This window comes from Corylus avellana, chromosome 4 (assembly GCF_965113065.1).
Source record: "Corylus avellana chromosome 4, dhCorAvel1.hap1.2, whole genome shotgun sequence".
Classification (NCBI taxonomy): Eukaryota; Viridiplantae; Streptophyta; class Magnoliopsida; order Fagales; family Betulaceae; genus Corylus; species Corylus avellana.
In genome coordinates this window covers 31,427,038-31,446,709 of record NC_142493.1, presented here as the reverse complement: position 1 = coordinate 31,446,709, position 19,672 = coordinate 31,427,038, and the positions used below count along the sequence as shown (strand labels likewise).

Sequence of the window (19,672 nt, the reverse complement as noted above, 5' to 3'; positions counted from 1 at the left end):
ATTATTTTTCTAATAAAAAAGGCAGGCAAGAGCCATAAGCCATAGCTTGATCCAATCCAATTAAACCATAGCTTGATCCAGCCTCATCAAGGCATAAGTAAAACCCAAGATAGCTAATGCTAATAGAATTGAAGATTCTCATTTCGAGAGTCAAAACTCTCACCCTAATACATATCCAACTATTTGAGAATTTCCTTGAGGCCACTAAGTATGTGGAACATACTCATCTTTTTGGATGTTGGTTCCATGCTTTCCACAAGACTAGCACTTTCCAGAAAGCAAGTTTTTGTCTTCATTTACAGTTTCCCTCAACAAGAAGGGAAACCAATAGAAGAGGCAACTAAAGAACTGTCACAGTATCCCTTCTAAATATTTTAAAGCAACATCCATCTCCCATCAAGTATGCTAAAAATTCGGAGATACATAAAAGATAAAAGATAGAGAAAGTCACCACTATACAATCTAGCCACAAAAAAAAAAAAAAAAAAAAAAAAAACAGAAGTGAAGAACAAACAAGTTCAAACAAAACGTGTATATATACCAAAATTGTCAGTTATGATTCTTCCTTGACGAAAAAACTTTGAGGTAAGCAAAAATCTTCCTCATGATTCAGGATTTCTGTCTCCTCATCATCTGGTTTCTGAAATTTATAACAAAAACACAAAAGAGCAAGATCAGCATGTACACTCAATCAGATCTCAAAACCAAAAACATACATGATGTCCAAAAGCAAGGAGCTGAAGCACATATATAAAATTTACCTTTTTGTTTGTTTGTTTGTTTTAATGTGGTGGGGGGGGGGGGGGGTTAGTGGGGTATTGTTCCAGAGTAAATATCCTCTGAATCATGCATTTACATTAACTACTTGGGATTAGCAACAAAAATTCAACTCTACCAATTCTATATTTCAGAACACATTTTTGTTTTTTTTTTAAGAAAAAGAAAAACAATTTTCTATATCTATGCATATTACTTTTTATGTTATCTCATTCTTAGTCTTTCCTTGGACAGCAACCTCCAACAAAAAGCATTCTACGTCTATCAAGAAACCTACTAACCAACCCTTCACTTATGTATGCCTACATCCTCCACCAAACTATACTTCATTTTATGAACATCATGCTGCTCATCAAGCATTACATGCATGAATCCACGGATATCCCAAATCTCATTAAAACAAACGATAACAAGGTATTTCAATATTTGAAACATATGAAATGCAAACTTTGATTGAAGGACAGAAACAACTTCCAATTTACATGGGGTTTAGAAGTTTAAATAGAAAAAAATGAAAATGGAATGGACTTAAAAAAAAAAAAAAAGAGAGAGAAAGGTCAATCCATTTAATTATAGCATATAAAAATGAGTTTGGAAATTGATGATGATATGGGGAAAGAAAAAGATATATATCATAAGAGCTAATCAAGTACCAGCATTTCTAAGTTGTAGAAACGATCCAGCAACTGCAGGACCTCATCAGAAGAGAAGTGTCGGTCAAAGCTGTGACAAGAATGTAGATATTATTAAGAGTATGTGTCTGACAATGAAAATTTACCAAAATCTATGCTCCAAAAGCTCAGGTATGAACAGAAGAGATTTATGAGACAGAACAAACCTTTTCCGAAGAAACTCCATCAAACCATAGAGGACAAAGTGGCGATGTATGCCTGGATGGAAACAATTTATCAGAGTGCTCATCGATTTCTAAATAAACTAATAAGGGAAGAACACACACGGAAGTTGATATACCATAATTTTCTAAATACCAACAAATTAAAATGCTAAAGGCAGCTTTTCTTTACAATATGAAAGTTAATCCTTTGCAAATGCTTATTATAATAGTTCCCCTTAAATTGAGTAAGTGATCAGACTCTATATGTACCAGTTGTACTGAGAAGAGATTTTATTCAACAAAAAATGAAACATATGCTCGTGATCTTCTACCAACACTAGTCCATACAATGAGCTTATTGGGAATCATTAATAAGCTCCTGTTAGTTATTTGTTCATTATCAATTCACATAACTGCTGCCCAAGAACGGAGAAAACTTCACTGCTTGATACAATACTCAACGGCATGTATTAAACAATACGTGTTGCTTATTAGCATCCCAAGCTTTTCCGGTAATAAGTAAAATGTCACAGAAATCTTCAATATGGAGACACCAATACTTAACCAAGGGAAGCAGGTACCCAACTACCACATTTCTCCCAGGAATTGCTATATGCATACCCCTCATTGACTGGTTTTTCAAGGTTAATGTCACACATATACGACAATGTTGCATTTCAGGCCCATCTTCAAGGAAATATTCAACGCTGATGATAGTTTGAACTGGAAAACTTTGTTGCCATAATTTAAAACAAACATTAAAAGTACAGAACAATGTTGCTTAGGAACTCAATGTAAGAGAGAAGTAGAAGCCACCAGATCATTCAATGGCAGGGAAACACAAACAAGAAGCTGATGCTCTACATTAACTGCCAAAGACATGTCAATTCATGCAAAGTTCATTCACGTTGTTGTAATTATTATTTTTTTTTTTTGTCTAAAAAAAAAAAATCTTCATAATTTCTTTCCAAAACAATACCCTCCCACTCATTAAACATTCCACAGCAAAGATTTAAGAAAAATAATCACAAAAAACAGTCTCGCACACTCCCAACCAGTATATCAGCTTCAAAACACAAATAAATAATACACATTGACTTTCCTTTTGCCTATTTTTTCCCTTCAAAATAACGAAATTCAATTCCATTGTCAATTTACATTTCCAAACACAACGCAATTCGCTTCTTATAGGATGAGCTGAAACGCAAATAATTCCTCAACTCGAATTGAAAATAGAAAGAAAGACAAGGGCTTCCTACATAGTCAAACGCTTATAAACACAAGAGAATTTGATAAACCTGCCTTGTAGTTTAACCGGAGGATAAATTTCCAAAGCTTCTAACAGTCTAAGCTCCAATTCCACCTGTGATTGCTCCTATTTAAGCATAAAAATAATTAAAATAAAACAAAAATTAATTTAATTTGTATTTACACGCGCGCAAACACACACACAGTATATATATAGAGAGAGAGAGAGAGAGAGAGAGAGAGAGAGAGGGAGAGACGCGCCTTGGGGAGAGAAGAAGCAGAGGAAGGGGGGGCTTTGCAAGGAGAATGTACGGACATGCCGTCTTGTTCCTCTTCCCTCTCTTTGCCTCCATTGTCCATGTCTATATTTATTTATATATATATATATATACGTGAGTGTATAAATATGTTCCAATTTCACAAGAGAAGCGTGGTGTCTGTTTCGGTGTTACGCTTGAAATATCTTCTTGGATCAAACTGGAAAGGAAAGCATTTTCAGTTTTTTCTTGGTTAGGGTTTTGGCGTTTGATCCAAAGGGGACTCAAAGCAAGAGTGGTAATGCTGTTGGAGTGCTGGGCCAGCCCATGTCCCCTTATTGGGTGCACATAATGCGCCTCTTGGGATTTTAGGTTGGGCCCGTACTGGGCCAAGAGATCATGTTGAGATTGTGGACTTTGTGAAGGCAATTAACGGCAAGGCCGCTTGCATTTAATGATGTTTTCGTTTGTTTGAACTTGGGTTTCTACCAACTAGGATAAGGCCGGTAATTTTTGTTGTAACTCGTAAATTTGACATTAATTTAACACAAAATTAGTAGATTAGAATGGTAAAATTAACTTATTTAATTAAATGAGTCGGTTTATAGTTGATATATATAATCTTATACATATGTTTTAGTACGATCCAAATTCAAAACGCAATGCTAAAACTGTCAATTTTTTATATTACCCATAAACTTAAAATTAACTTATTCATTGAAAGAAACTATAATGCGGAAATAATAAGATAGTGACACAAAGATATACGTAGTTTGGTCTATGACCTACGTTAACATGATAAAGTCCTAAGGCTACATTAAGCTCGTATTTCTCTGAGTAGTGTTTACAATATATCATGTTTCTATTTATAAACTTCTACTCTAACTAGGTTAGTTAGATAATAGTCTTTAATTATAACTAGATTTTAACTATAATTCAGTAATAGTCTTAAAGTGTGACTCAATGATATTTTTCAACTGTTTACGTCAGTAATAGCCTTCAACTGTGACTATTATTCTTAAACTCCATGATATACTCTTATATTCATTATTTGATACGATTCGAACCCGATATTTAAATATTGTATACAAGAATTTTGTGAAAAAAAAAAAGAAAAAAAAAAAGAGGATGACAAGATGTTAGATGTCATATGAAAAACAAAACAAAAAAAAAAGGATTTTTTTTTTTTTTTAATTGGTGACCCATATAAAATATTATGACCTAATTAACTGAATAACTAACCTTCAATAGATGTCAGTTGTCAGCCAACACCAGTTCCTCCGTCCCAACGTCCACCTAAGGTTCAATCCCCAAATCTTCTACTACTTTCCATTTTCCTGGCAGTTGTTTTAGCATCTCAAGCAACTAATTATTTAAATAAAGTAGAGTTGATTTTCCTACTTATTTTAAGCATAAATCAAGATCAGATTCTTGCAGAGAGAGAGAGAGAGATTCAAGTATCTGAAAAAAAAAAAAAAAAATTAAAAAAAAATTAAAAAATTAAAAAATGAAGGGAAACATACTTACCCCTTAAAGTACTATAAAATTTTCAATGCTTCCTGTAAAAAACAAATAATAATAATAAAACACTAATTTTTCTTATCATATTATTTTAATTATATTAAAATCGCATAATACGGCTCGGGAACTTTTGTTAGAGGTTTTTGTGAGATTGAAGAAGTGGTGTGATGGAGACATGTATTTTTGCATCGTTGTTGGATACAGATGATGTTCCTTTTGCTTTATTTTTTTGTTAATTATTTGAAGGGACAACGGCTCTCGTGCGTTCCGAAAACGCATGAAATCTTGTGGCTGTCTTTCTCTAAATAGGATTTCTACATTTGTTAGTTGAAACCGGAAAGCCTTAATCACTCTTTTTCACACCTAACTATTAAAACAACAGCTCTTTTATGATTCAGCTATAAGACAAAAGAATCAAAAACACACACACTCTCTCTCATTATTGAAGTCCATGAGCTCATGGTCACTCTTTCCAAGAACTCCCATCAAGCCATTTGATAATTCCGGTGCTTTTGGTAGATTTCTGTTGTAAACTGAAGCTTTTTTTTTTGGGTTTTATCCTCTTCCCGTATGTTCATCAATGTTCAACCAGAGTCACTCCTTTCTCTAGTTTTCCGAACCAAAATCCATAGTTTTCAGTAGATCTTTGTGTTGTCAGAAAGTGGAAAGAAAGAAAACCCACTAAGAATTCAGGCCCTCCAAGCATTTTGCTTACCAAATGGCTTCAATTACCAACCCATTTCAATCTTCAATCCAAACTTCTTCACGATTCTCTTCACTATACTTATCACCCAACAGAGCTACAGCATGTCATCTTGTGCTCAAGACTCGGTCACTGACTACTAAAGCCACGCGCTTGGCGTTTTCTCCGTTGTCGGAGAGCCGGGGACCTCCAACACCTGTCGAACTTTCTGGCAAGGCCTTGAGGTTTTCCGGTTGGAGTCAACTGTTGAGGCGACGTGGCTCTGTTGAATTTCCGGTCGTGGCAGCTGCGGCCGCGGATGCTGATGGGTCAAAATCATCACTCTCCTTTTTTTCATCAGTGAATTACTTCAATCTCCGTTTGGGTGCTGAGAAAATGGAGTAAAAGAAAGAAAGAAAGAAAGAAAAAAAAAAAAAAAATCTTGGTTATTTCTTTCCACATGTAATTTCTCAGTTGCCAAACGGGGCTTGTTTCGACGGGTGTCTGTGTTTGTTTGATACTAATATCTTAAAGTGCAGGTATGCGAAGCCTTCTAAGAGCTTTTCTGAGAAATTTCCTGTGCTGGTTACCGGTTTCTTCTTCTTTATGTGGTAAGCTACCAGAGTATGTACATTTACATGGTCAACAGAATAGTTTGTAGGAATGGATTTTTTTTTTTTTTTAATTATTGTGAAAACTATATCAGGGTGCTAGGAGACAATGCAGCTTTATATACAGATTGCAATTTATTCTCGACTAAATGTACATCGCTGCAGAATTTGTTAACGTGGCTCTCATTTACTTCTTTTGTTCTTTTCATTTCATTGTGATAATTTCATATTTTCTTTCCTTTGTTTCTTCGCATGCTTAACATGTGTATTGCAATAATTAGTCAATAATTTCTTTATTCTTTCTGGTTGTGCTGTCAATTATTTTGACCATGTAGTTGAGGGTAAATTGCAGTAATCATACATTCCCTTGTCATTGCAAGAGTGTGTAGATGCAGGTTTACGTAACCAGTCCCTGATGTAGGCATTCATAATTAATGTAGCTTAAATCTGAATTAGCCCACCTCCCCCCAAGAAAAAGAAAATATCATAAAAATGAAGGAGAAGAACATACTAAATAATTGCACTTGATCTCTGTATGTTAACAGTTTTATGTTTTTCTGTGCAGGTACTTCTTAAATGTCATCTTCAATATACTCAACAAGAAAGTCTATAATTATTTCCCATATCCATAGTATGCTTCTTTGACAATACTGAAATTTCTCAATAATTATTGTAGCGTTTGACAAATTTCACCGCTTGCAACAATTTGAAAATCTTTTATATCTTTGCAGCTTTGTTTCTGTTGTACATCTCCTAGTTGGAGTGGTGTATTGTCTTGTTTCTTGGGCTATTGGTCTACCAAAACGTGCTGTATGTTTCAATTTCTGCATGTACTATCTTCTCTTCTCCAGGTACATGCATTATGGCTTGCACTAATGATATTGTTTTCCCCTGTAACCAGCCAATTAATAAGGAGCTCTTGGCACTACTAACTCCTGTTGCATTCTGTCATGCCCTTGGACATGTCATGTCCAATGTATCATTTGCAGCTGTTGCCGTATCTTTCACACACACTATTAAAGGTATAAAAATTTGAGGAACAAATGTAAAAGTTTCTTATGATAATCTCATTGATATCTTCTGCCTGTTCGTCTCTATGAAATTCAACTTAAAGGACGCTGTCCAATTTTCATATTACTGACTTTGATGTTCTAGAGCTGGGGACGATCCCACTCAATCCAGAAATTAAAATCTTGCTGTGCTTGTAAACCCACTCCTTGTGCTAGATGATGGTGATGCTGTGAGTTGATTTTGATGATATTCATTGGTGTCTGATCTAACATTAGTGCTTAAAGGTATCATGAAAACGTATTCCTGCATAAGTTCAGGAAATGGAACTGCAAGTAGATACCACTACTGACAATTTTTGCATTGACTTTTATGTTTTCGTTTGTCAGTAAAATTTTTTACTTTCATTTAAATCTGTTAAATTTATTTGTGCAGATGATGCCTCAATGTTTATGATAGTTTCTAGTTCCTAACTAGTCTTGATGTTTTTTCTGCAGCTCTGGAGCCATTCTTCAATGCTGCTGCTTCTCAGTTTATTTTAGGCCATCAAATTCCCTTGTCCCTGTGGCTCTCGTTGGCCCCTGTTGTTTTTGGTAACTCTTTAGACTTTGATTATTCCATAAAGCTGATAAGTAGGACATATTACTTAAACATGCTAGTAATCTTGTCAAAAACTACATGCAATTTGTATGTGAGTTGTCTGTGTGCATCTATGGATGTGCACGTGCAGCCAATTTCTCGAACTTGACAATGCCAACTCACCACTTAAATCTGAATGCAGTATAGGGTCGGCTTTTATGTTTCATCAACTGACCATTGATGCAATCTGTAACTTTTATTTTAGGTGTATCAATGGCATCATTAACTGAACTTTCTTTCAACTGGACTGGTTTCATCAGTGCAATGATTTCCAACATAGCTTTTACCTACAGGAGCATCTATTCAAAGAAAGCAATGGTAAGAGCTTTCAGTGAGTATGGTACTGCTCAGAAGTCAGTTCTGTTCTTCATTTTATAACCTCTAGAGTGTAGTTCCAGGTTAAAGAGCCCTGGTTATTTTATGCTGTTTGGCCTAGTTCAAGAAGCTGGATGTTGATGTGAGGATTCCAAATGCAAAAGCAATCCCTATCAAGTGTTATTGACTAATGCATATGCTTGCATCAAAATCTGTTGCAATCATGAAAATCTTCTTGAAAAAAAAAAAAAAAAAAAAGAAAAGAAGCATTTTTTGGAAATGCCTTTTGGATGGAACGAGTTATGTGAATTCTAATCAAAGATTTCCTTTAATACAGTTGCGTTTGATGAATTAAATGACCCCTTTGTAACTGCATTTGGTGACAAGGCATTGTTGAATGCAGTTGATTGAAGTGATATCTTTAGTGTTACACAGCCAACTGTGGTCAATTTTATGTGAAACACCATAGGCTCGTGTCTCATAGTCATAGGATTACCAAAAATCCCCTAAGATCTTAGTAGATACCATGCTATGTACAACAATGTTATCAATACTTCTGACAGATTTAATATTTTGTAAGAGAACTATTATAATTGAATCACTCCCTAAGAACATGAAGATTTCATAGTTCCAATAGCCACGACCATTTCATATATCAGCCAATTAAGCAACTTTTGTGTGAAAATGTAGGATAAAATTAAGTTGAGGGAACACATCTAGTTCTTTATGCATCTATTTCTCAAGTTTTCTAACCAATGCTTTGATTTTAATAGACAGGAATGGACAGCACAAATGTGTATGCTTATATTTCAATAATTGCTCTCTTGGTTTGCATCCCACCAGCAATAATTGTAAGTTAACTAGTCACAAACATTATGTAAGTTTTGATAAGCCCAATGTTTCACTAGAGGTTTATGTACATAATCATGGGATTTCTTGGGTTGCTTTCAGATTGAAGGGCCCCAACTGATGCAATATGGTTTTAAGGATGCTATTGCCAAAGTGGGTCTATATAAATTCTTGTCAGATCTGTTCTGGATTGGCATGTTTTATCACCTGTACAACCAGGTATGCCACTGGAATGCCATATTCAGCTGCTTCTTTAATCTAAATGTATAGGGGATCATAGTGTTTGATATACCTTGAAGCTGACCACTCAGCTTTTCTGATTGGTTTCATCTTTTTACTGCATTTGCTAGATTACCCGATCTTCATAACATCAGTTATGTACTTGGTTTGGTTCTTGCTTAGCTACTCCTTCATGACCAACCAATGTTGATATTGGAGAATGCTATCATATCAAAAGACATTAGTTGTATAGTATGTAATATAAATTACAAAATTAAGGCATTTATCTCTTCATATGACAATGTACATAATTTGTTAATGGAATGGGCTATGGATGAATATGTTGAATAACATGTATATATTTGGGATCTTTAACCAACCTCTATACTTGTCTTAGTGTCTAGTAGAAACATGATGCGACTCAAATTTGAAGGGTTTCTGCATTTTCTGAGACCGAATTTTTCCATTCCTCTGCTCCCCAGCTCGATTGATGAAAGTATTTTGTTATAGCCCCTTCTTCTGTTTTCTAACTTCAGGTTTGAACTTAAAATTGCAGATTGCTACTAACACCTTAGAACGGGTTGCACCACTTACACATGCTGTTGGAAATGTATTGAAGAGAGTTTTTGTCATCGGGTTCTCTATTATTGTATTCGGTAATTGCTCATTGCTTATTTATGTCATTTATATGCAGTGTTGAACAAGCAACTGAGAATTTCAATGTCAGACATTTTAGATTTGACTGGCTGCTTTTATATTCCTATGGTGCAAAATTTGGCAGGCAATAGGATATCCACACAAACTGGGATTGGTACTGCTATCGCAATTGCGGGCGTTGCCATGTACTCCCTAATAAAGGCAAACATAGAAGAGGAAAAACGGGTAAGATACCTCTTGTATTTGTAATACTTGACCGTCATTTGTGTGATTGGCCATATTTAAGGGAAAATTAGGTAACTCATTGATTGCTTTTTTTCTCAAGGAAATGTAGAGCATGTGTTTTTTTTTCCGGCATAAATTGAACGATTATAAACAAGCATAATATAATTGCGATATTCAATAGACATTAGACTATGCTATCAGATTGTGAAATAAAGACTAGTGACCTTAGGTGACTAAAACAATATTAAGCTACTCCCACCCCTGGTTATTCTAATACATCTTTAGATCCTTGGATTTAATTTCAAAATCCACAGGTTTTTCCAAAATTTCTGCACTTGGAATGAACATGAACTGAAATATGATGACCAAATTATTATTTATCTTAGTTCAGTTCTTTTTTGTTTGACTTTGGCCTCACATATATTATATACCATTTTCAGAAGGCTGCTGCAACTCCAACATCATAGGGGTGTGCTGTTGGGTTGACTAAGCAAACCCTGTATATTAATGAGGGTAGTGAGGAAATCCATATGAAGTTGTTGAGTGAGATCTTCAGAGCCAGATTTTACAGAGCTGGTGCTGCTGTTTAAATTGGATGCTTCAACTTTTCAACCTTTTGGTGGCTGCTTCCATTAAAATAACAGCTCTGAGAAATGGTGAACAGAATAATAAGATCAGCGCAGAAGTTTGATCACAAATTCTACAAACTCATTTTGTATTTTTAACATATTTGCATTATTTCAATGTTGTAACATTGCAATTTTATCAGATGGTCTTGGAAGAGACTGATGCACTTTTGTCACATAAAAGCTTCTTCAATTTGGTCTTAGATTCTGGTTGGAAACAACCTTTTTCGGAACTCTAATGCACATTGTCTCTCTTTCTCTCAACTTGATCAGTTTATGTTCGGGATGGATTTAGGGAGAGATAGGTTTTGTGGTGTTTTCCTACCCGAAATGGAGAATTGTTTCACTCAAATCCCATTTTCTGTCGCAACCCAATTTGTCAAACCCTGCGCACTAGAGATGACCGCATAGGGATTTCCTCTTCCGTAAAACAACCATAATGTATAGTCGGTATGCCCTATTAGAAAAGTCCTTCCGTAATTTCATAAACCAAACAAAGTTTGGGAACAAAAAGACCAGTTTTTATAGGGTGTTTGGATGGAGTAATCTTTTAGGATATTACCTTCTTCTTGTTTTTTTTTTTTTTTTCTTTTTTTTTCACTCAAGTAGACGGAAAGGAATGTGGATTCTGTCTCAAGTGGCTTTTGCTGGGAATGTAGCTTTCATCCGAAAGAGATGGGAATCCATACTCTTTACTTGGGAATGTGGGACTTTTTAAAAATGACCAAGTGTGAAAAACACTTTCTTCAGAGCCCTTGAGCCGATGAAACCCCTCTCCAATCTGAACTAAGCTTACATGTGATCATACTCAATGATGAATTTGCCCACCTATTGTACCAATCCCCAAACCACTCCCAACTCATATAAGCCTTTTTTTCCCAAAAAAAAAAAAGCCAATTCAATCCCTATATTTTTAATTGTTCTCTATATTTTCAATTTGAACAGTTAACATTATTGAAAAATCAATTATTCTGCAAATATTCTATATGAAACTCTAACGACCATGTCATTGATATTTTGTAAATGAAATTATTACACTCCATCCCCTCATGGCCTAAAATTTCAGCTACATGGCCAACCACAACCATCACCCTAGCACAGTAGCACTACAACCCCCTCAGCGCCTTGACCTGCCAAAACCCAAATGACACCAAAGCCCAATACAACCATTAGGGACAGAAACTCTTGGAGCCTCAAACCCAATATAAATAGAATCAAACCCAACTATCAAACAGGTTACTTGCATTCCATTATTGCATTTCAATGGCCATAATAACATAAAAACCCACCAAATTTTGACAGGGAAATGGAAAGCCTATTCCAGATATTCTAAATTATCGACTCTCCTACAATTATTTGTCAACATTCAAATCATTCTCTCGTTTAGCAAGTCACTGCCCTCTAGTTTTCCTCGGAAAGCACAAAAAGAATACATTGACAAGGCAAAAAGAAGTATAAATAAAGGCTGTAGGTGGCTCTGACTCTAATACCTCCTGCCAACGCTCAAAATTGAGTACCATCAAATAATTTACAAACAAGGATGAAACCTCATGATTCTCATTAGAAGACAAAGCTAGTGAACTTGGGAACTTGGTGAACCAAATTTCCAGCATTGAGATTTTCCAGACCAAGGAGTGGCTGACCTGCAAGCAGAAAAATAATCATTAATGAGCAAATAAATGGTCCATCTATGATACCCTATTTAATGCTCCACGCATATGTTAGTGCTCCTTTGTGGTGAAAAACAAGTAGCAATTATCTTTCATGCCAAGATAACTATTGGACCCCAAAAAAGAATTTCAACCAGAAATGAAAGTGACATGATTTTTTAGGTATCAGATTCGATCTTCTGAACAGTCAAATTCACCACTTACAATTATCAAACCATCCAATTTCTAGGCCTCAGTTTAAATAACTTCTAGTATAGCCCAAATTTGAAACAACTCAGCTGTATGTCAGCAAGACTGGTCAAGGCAATAAGAATACTACTCCCCCTTCTTTAAGCATCCCTATTATCTGTCAATTTACCTATCTGGCAAAATCGGTGTTGTAACGAAGACTAAACAGCATGTCCCTGCCCTTCTCTGTACCCATTCGATACTGGTACTTTTTAGCCAGGGTCTCCACCCGGTCATCACTCTCATAGTCCATCTCACGAGTACAACGCCTTCTGACCTTTTTAAGTGTTTCTTTCAACGGTACAAATCCAGCAGTTACCTGTCCAGCAGGTTTATTACACATGGAATTAGCTTCTTTCCATAGATGACAGACCAAATTTTATAAACAAGGGAAAACTTCACTTACACCACCCCCACTCCCCCCGGCGGAAGTAGAAACAGTTTTGCAATTATAACCTCAAAATTTAAAAATGTGTAATGTTGGTATCCCATGTTTAAGTCCCTTTCACGCATTTTGGGCATTTTAATAAAAAGGGGTGAAACTAAAAGGGACTAAAGCATGGGATCCCAACATTGCAAATTTTTAAACTTTGAGATTATGATTGCAAAACCACTTTATACTTCGGAGGGTGTAAGTGAAGTTTCCCCTATAAACAAAAACCGAATTATGAATCAAATAAAAAATGCAGTTACCATCTCGTCAATCACAGAGAGTGCAGCTTTTGGATCTCGGTTGATGAGATGAGCGTCAACAAGCAATGAATATGACATTGCATTTGGTTTAACACCCAAACTTACTAAGTGCTCAAACACCCTCGAAGCTTCAAATGTCTGCAAAGGAACCAGAAAATTAACTGAGCAAGCTGCTGTATCTTTTATGGGTGGGTTTTGTGTGTGAGAGTGAGGGAGAGAGAGAAGAGAGAGAGGAAAGTATAGTCCTAAAAATATCCAACCTTCTTAAGCCTCCCAAATGCATACATCAGAGCATTGTATGAATGAATATCAGGGGTCAATCCAAAAGTGGAACCAATTGCCTCAAAAGTTTGGTAGGCACGATCAAGGTCCCATATATTTGCACAACCTAAAACTACGCAATTTAGAGCAGCAACAGACTTGTAAGGAGGATCTGCACGGCTTAAATTCTCCAGTTGAAAATATACCTGAGGAATATATAACAATACAGATCAGCAAGAAGCTGCAAATGGATAAGAAGACTTGACTAGACAATTAAGCTCCTACTACATAGCCACTATAAATCACGTGCATACTATAATCTCCAGCAGAGGAGCATACAAGAGATCTATTCTAGTCTGATGGTGTATCAACATGGCATACAAACATGGTCGTTGATAAGCAGAACTATCAAAATTAACAATAACGGAATAATGAATTGAACAATGAATTAAGAGTCAAAACAAAAAAATGAACTAAAAGCCTCCTTCTCTCTGTCTCTCTAAATTACAATTTGAAGTTAATGTTAATTCAGTTGCTCTTTTCTTGTCTACAAAATGTTCTTATATGTTTGTGATTATCTTTGCAGTATTAATGTTTGTTTTTCTTAGGGTTCTGCACCTTTGCAGGTGACATATTGTAATTTATTTTGATTATTTTACTTGGAAACTATATCCTTCAATATGTGCCCTGAGTAACTTAAAAGAGATATTGAGCTCAACTCGGGCTACCTTATCTTAATCGAGCTGAACTTGAGCTTTGAATTTTTTTTTCATGAGCTGAGCATAAGCTGAGCTTGAGCCCACTAGAAACCCTATTGAGCTGAGCCTGAAAAGCACAAAGCTCAGCTTGTTTACACCCCTAACAAGAACCAAAACTATAGGATTCTTTAAATACATGCAATAGAACAAATTCGATGTAACAACTCAATTCATATAAAGCAGAACACCTGAAAATATCTAACAAAGAACATAATTAAGATGCTATGCATATAAGCACTTTGTTCTCATGAGAATGCTAATTAACAACTTTCAAAGATGGAAAGACATACTGAGTCCAAAGTCTCAAACCCCTTTTTGGAGCATGCCATGACCAATGGATATAAAGAGGTAAAGGGAGAGAACATTTCTTGTCCTGCTTCTTTATCTGAATTACCATAAGCTGACTCGAATTCATTTAGACTACCAAAAGCCCTCTGCAGATTGCCCAATGAAGCAAGGGCATATATCTTTCCAAGGTAGGATTCTGGGTTAGGGGCCTTCTTTTGACGCAAAGAGCGGCGTAGGATTGCCCATGATGCATCCAGGAGAGAAGGACTGTAGGTTCTACCAGCAGTTCCAAGCGCCGATAAAACTAAGCCTTCATCCACAGAAAGCAGAACCGCTGGCCTTGCTTGCTCACCACGAGCAATCCATTTGGCCATAAACTCCAGGGCATAGTATGCTAACTGGCTATTACCTTCTCGCAATGCAATTTCTGCAATATAGTAGCACAAGTTCCAGGCAGGACAAAGAGCTTTGTTCTGATCCATTGTCTGACAACACCAATAGAAACAGCTACAGATAAGAATCATTAAGCAAAAAGTGAACCTCCTCACATGGGATATTCAAAGTATTAATCAAATCAGTCATCTACCTTGCACCTCTCAATAATTGACACCAATGTATCCAGCCTGCCCTTATCAACACAGCTCTTCACACATTCAGTAAACACCTTCGTTGACAGCATATAACCAGATTTTAAAGCCAAATCTAAATATTTCAGGGCAGCGTCAATCTCATCCGTCAAAAACAGCATGTCAACAACCAACTCATATGACTCATTATCAGGCAGAGATTCTTTCCCTGTCTGCAGCATCCTGATAAACAAAAAAGTGAAGATGATCCATCAAAAAGTCAATGGATATATATATATATATATATATATATATATACTTTCTCTATGACATTATCCCCAAAGGACAAATGTAAAGAAAGAAAATCCTTGTGCAGTATTTTAGCTTGACAGTTTGTTCACACAAAACAATCATAACGCTAAATAGTTCCATAAACTCTAATGACTGGTTTCTTTTGCTGGTCAATGTGTAAAATAGAATGTCAGAATTCAGAATCTCCATACATGTTGTCTCATTAAAAAAAAAGGTCCTTTTACATACCGCATGAAGGGTGTTGCTGCTGTTCACTTGTGAGTACAATTCAGAAAACTTTATATGCTGCATGAAAAGGCTTTTGTATCATGACACCCACGTGTGAATTCCAGTAGAGACAAGACTTACATGGTTTGAATGGCATTTTACCAGTATTTCACCCCCCTTGGCTTTTTCAATGCATTTATTTACTTATTTTAAGAGGAATATTTTTCATTTTCAGTGGAAAAATTACCAAACCTACACAGACCTTTCTTTTCTATATTTGTAGGGTATTTCCATAATTGAGTTGGATCCAAAATATTGCAGTGGTTCCTAAGAGTTCTAGGCATGTTTTCTTCTTTTTATTCCTCTTTCTTCTCACCTAGCCCTTGTTTTCCTTACCTTTTCGTCAAAATACAGTAAATCCATAATCCTTAACCTCTTTAACCAACGCCATCATCCCAAAAGACCAAAAACCCTAATACAGCAGCTGCCCAGAATTTCCGGCAGCTTAATACTCAATTATACAAATAGCAAACTTCAATCTGATTCATTACCAGTATTTGTCACAGCTTTGATTTGAACATCAATTCTTACAGATACCCACATAAAGTGATTAATAGTCTTTGTGCTTATTGCAACTAGAATATCTGAACTAGCAATAACCGAAAGGAGCAGCTGTATCCTGTATGGATATATCAAGCCCTGACCATAACCAGTTGCTCAGTCATCAACCCCAACAGTAAATCAGACAAGATAATCATATATTCCAAAGTTACAAAATTAAAACGCCAAGAAATATAAAACTCAGCTTAATAGAATAACAAGTCAAAGCAGTAAAGGCAATGTATACAGAAGTGCGGTTGCTTTATCCATGATTCATTCGGAACACTAAATAAGTTTTGATGGGATCATGGAGAGCCATAAAAACCACCATCTAAAACCCACGTGTAATTAGTTACCAATGAGGGAAGAAACATTATACAGAAACAGTACTACTCAGCATTTCATTCTTTACGCACAAAGACAATCATAATCAGGCTAATCAGCTCAACGTAACTACATGCCATCGCATTTGTCAAATAGAAATCCATGCACAGTTACGTACATGAACACATACATAACATTGTGAACAAGAACAAAAGATTGAAGGGCTAACCGTTCGAGCAATTTGGTGGCGGCGACGGTCTCCTTGCCTTTGTACATGGCCTTGAGGACCAAGTTGAAGGACGCCGTGTTGGGAAGGACCCCGTAGTCCTCCATTTGGGCCACGAGGTCGAGCAACTCGCCGGCCGAGGCATTGATCATCAAGTTGGCCGTCAGGTAATGATTGTAAAGGTTCACGTCGGGCTTGTTGGGCTTACCGGCCTTGTCCAGCGACCGAATCCAGGACTCGAAGAGCTGCTTCATGTCGCCCCAGTGCTGCGAGGTCATCCAATCGGCAAATACATTCATCAAGCTCTGGACGTCTAGGTTTTGGGAGAGGGCCTGGATGCGAGAGCTCTGTGGCTGGTGGAGAAACCCTAGGGGGACAAGGGACTGAGTGAGGGACGCGTTGGGGATGGGGCTCCTCCAGTTCTCATTGTAGAGAGGGCTGCCGGAGGCCGGATTGGGAGGGAGTGGAGTGGAGGGCGAGGTCGAGGGAGGAGCTGGCTCCGCGAGTTGGGGCTCCTGGGAGAGAAATGTGGAGGTGGTGATGGTCTTGAAGAAGGGATTGGAGTTGGAAATGGCGTTGGATTTGATTATTGTTCGGGTCCGCGTGAAGATCGCCATTTGGGAAGCCATTGTTGATTGGGGGAGCTTCCTTCAGCAGAGGTGTCTAGTCACAGTACGTTTCATTTGATCTACATCCAGTGGGCTTTTGGTTAGGGTTTTGGGAGGGCTCCGTGGGGCTGGAGCCTGGGGGTTATCGCCTGGTCGCTTTGAAAAGGGTGATATGGTAAATTACAATTATGTCTCAACTCTAAGATATATATATGTATTTTTGTGTTCCTCTTCTGTGGTTCTAAAAAGAAAAATATTAGGAGCCAATATTTTTTTTATATTTGACTTATTTCATCTTATAAATTAATCATTAAATTCGTAAATGATCCCGAATCTTACATATTTAATGATTTTTCTATTTAATTTGTAGAAAAATATAAGTTAAATATGAAAAACTTATTGATCTCTATTATTTCTAATGATTAATTTGTAAGATGAGCTTAGTCAAATATAAAGAAAATATTGATCCTTAACATTTATCTTTTTAAAATCAAAACTGTGTTTTATCACAAATATAATAATAATTTTAAAAGTCACATAATTTTTAAAATAACAAATGAGAAGACGAACTTTTAGCATCACTCTCGACTTTCGTCCGAGATGCAAATAAGCTTGTGCCCCCGACTCTGCCGCCATCGGAAGCCTACCTGCGCAGCTGCGCGGGTCAAAAACAAGTCAGAAGCAGGTGGGCTGTCTGGATCCTTCTCCGCTTTCACAGCCCTAAGGCCCTCCTGCCCATCACATGAACGATATAGTTCTGGATCTGAATCGGAACTACCTATTGAGGGAGGCAGCCCAGCCTCGTGCATTTTGACCCTGGCTAGGCTTCCAATGCGAGCCAGCCCAAACCCAAACCTCTATGCGAGCCTGCCTCCATGGGCTGGGCTCGGATAAAGCGTGTCTTATTGTGCACCACATGATCAACGGCCACGACAGAGAGCATTATTTTGAATTAATTAAATAACCATAGATCAGTTTAATTAATTGTTTATATTAGATTCGATCAATAGTTTAGAAGACCTAAACAGGTGGCATTCGGCGTGTGATAGGCCCATAGAACTTTTGTACACAATCGAAGAGTTCAAGAAAAATGTGGCCCAATAATCAAACACTTGCAAGACTAATTTACATAATTAAATGATGGCCACGTGTCAAGATGTCTTACAGCAATCATACAATCTACACTTTATTTTGCCTAGACTTTCATAAACTATTCGACCCACCGACCACCACTAAATTATGTTTCACGAAAGTTTCGTTAGAGACATTTTTCGAAATATGCAAACTTCATTTAATGGCCCCAATCCAATTCCCAACAGTCTGTTATCCAACCTCTCATAATATATACATATATAATAAAAGTTTGAGGTACATACAAGTTTTTTATTAAATTAACATGATAATTTACATTTTATTTAAAAAAAAATTGAGCGTCACATATATAATGTGATAACTATTTCAATATTTTAGTGACTGACATAATAAATGACAGATAAATTATCGTATCAATTTAGAAGAATTATGTGATAAATATCCATATCCATGATTTTTAATGGTGTTAAAAAGTCTCGAGACGATGATGTCCCTATTCGCTTATTCTGATATAGTGCTTAAACTGCTTTTAATGGCGGTTATTGAAAGGACCAAATCATTTTATGACCAATTTCTTATTTTTTACTTGTATTTATCGTATTTTTTACTTGTGTTCATCCCATTTTCAATATTATAATCCTTGTAAACCCTCCACTATTTGTTATAGAGCCGACAAAAAAAAAAAAAGAAAAAAAAAATTGTGTTTGAATAATAACGCTTTAAAAATGTAACATATTTTAAGTAACTTTTTATATTATATAATATTAACTACTTAAAACACGTTACACCAATCTGACGAAGCAGCTGGTGTGAAAAGTAGGATTGGACTTTTCATGTGCATGTAAACACAATCCAAAAAGATGGAGAGGGTAGGAGGAGGGCATCTAGGGGGTGCGATTGTGGACCATTTATTCTCTTGGTTTTTTCGGCTTCGGCTGGTAGGAATTTCAAAACTCCAATCAAACACTTTGGGAGACTAATCAAAATCCAACAAATAAAGTGATCCAAAAGCAACCACAGAATACTTCCAAGCATTTTAGCTTTTCGTTTCCACCAAACATGTTTGCTTTTACGACCCCCCCATTGCCAAATAAAAAGGCAAACTTTAATCCTTTGTTTTTTTTTTTTTTTTTCTCTGTACTTCTCATTATTAGTTATAATTATCTATTTATTGCTGCTGTGGATTCTTCATCACCTTAATAATCATTACTAAGGTTGAATCAAATAATTATATTTACCTTCCTTTTTTTTTTTCTTTTTTTAATCTATCTTCTCAAACTTAATAAAGATTTTAAGTATGAATCATAACCCTACAATTCACTGCATTCCCATTAAACCCTACAACGACCTACTTTCTTACCAATTGACGG

The 19,672-nt window shown here is 36.3% G+C and overlaps 3 protein-coding genes across 3 annotated transcripts; 1 reads left to right on the top strand and 2 right to left on the bottom strand.

The window, feature by feature from the left end:
- Window positions 1–176: 176 nt before the first annotated feature.
- LOC132177375 (chromatin modification-like protein) lies at window positions 177–3,392 on the bottom strand. Its single transcript, XM_059589659.2, has 5 exons — window positions 3,122–3,392; window positions 2,915–2,987; window positions 1,616–1,667; window positions 1,431–1,500; window positions 177–640 (listed from the first exon to the last, which is right to left on the bottom strand). Exons 1-5 carry the CDS (start codon window positions 3,218–3,220, stop codon window positions 554–556), a joined length of 381 nt encoding a protein of 126 aa, XP_059445642.1. The 5' UTR covers window positions 3,221–3,392; the 3' UTR covers window positions 177–553.
- Window positions 3,393–5,035: 1,643 nt separating this feature from the next.
- Window positions 5,036–10,672, top strand: LOC132179490 (triose phosphate/phosphate translocator, chloroplastic). The gene is made up of 12 exons (XM_059592224.2): window positions 5,036–5,649; window positions 5,860–5,931; window positions 6,497–6,562; window positions 6,663–6,741; window positions 6,833–6,953; window positions 7,437–7,532; window positions 7,784–7,896; window positions 8,667–8,744; window positions 8,845–8,961; window positions 9,518–9,617; window positions 9,743–9,843; window positions 10,284–10,672. The coding sequence occupies exons 1-12, from the start codon at window positions 5,357–5,359 to the stop codon at window positions 10,308–10,310; spliced, it is 1,263 nt and encodes a 420-aa protein (XP_059448207.2). The 5' UTR covers window positions 5,036–5,356; the 3' UTR covers window positions 10,311–10,672.
- A 1,008-nt stretch (window positions 10,673–11,680) lies between these two features.
- Window positions 11,681–17,385, bottom strand: LOC132178771 (Tetratricopeptide repeat (TPR)-like superfamily protein). The gene is made up of 7 exons (XM_059591318.2): window positions 16,606–17,385; window positions 14,954–15,176; window positions 14,370–14,852; window positions 13,321–13,527; window positions 13,061–13,198; window positions 12,498–12,686; window positions 11,681–12,112 (listed from the first exon to the last, which is right to left on the bottom strand). The coding sequence occupies exons 1-6, from the start codon at window positions 17,229–17,231 to the stop codon at window positions 12,498–12,500; spliced, it is 1,866 nt and encodes a 621-aa protein (XP_059447301.2). The 5' UTR covers window positions 17,232–17,385; the 3' UTR covers window positions 11,681–12,112.
- Between the last annotated feature and the right edge of the window lie 2,287 nt (window positions 17,386–19,672).

Excerpts from the sequence above, each read along its gene's own strand:
- LOC132177375 (XM_059589659.2), bottom strand. The coding sequence starts at position 3,220 with ATGGACAATGGAGGCAAAGAGAGGGAAGAGGAACAAGACGGCATGTCC. Across the intron at positions 2,988-3,121 it reads CTGCTTCTTCTCTCCCCAAG|GAGCAATCACAGGTGGAATT; the intron begins GCGCGTCTCTCC and ends ATGCTTAAATAG. Across the intron at positions 1,668-2,914 it reads TCCTCCGGTTAAACTACAAG|GCATACATCGCCACTTTGTC; the intron begins GCAGGTTTATCA and ends GTTTCCATCCAG.
- LOC132179490 (XM_059592224.2), top strand. The coding sequence starts at position 5,357 with ATGGCTTCAATTACCAACCCATTTCAATCTTCAATCCAAACTTCTTCA. Across the intron at positions 6,954-7,436 it reads TTTCACACACACTATTAAAG|CTCTGGAGCCATTCTTCAAT; the intron begins GTATAAAAATTT and ends TTTTTTCTGCAG. Across the intron at positions 9,844-10,283 it reads ACATAGAAGAGGAAAAACGG|AAGGCTGCTGCAACTCCAAC; the intron begins GTAAGATACCTC and ends TACCATTTTCAG.
- LOC132178771 (XM_059591318.2), bottom strand. The coding sequence starts at position 17,231 with ATGGCTTCCCAAATGGCGATCTTCACGCGGACCCGAACAATAATCAAA. Across the intron at positions 14,853-14,953 it reads CAATTATTGAGAGGTGCAAG|ACAATGGATCAGAACAAAGC; the intron begins GTAGATGACTGA and ends TGGTGTTGTCAG. Across the intron at positions 13,528-14,369 it reads GGTTTGAGACTTTGGACTCA|GTATATTTTCAACTGGAGAA; the intron begins GTATGTCTTTCC and ends TATATTCCTCAG.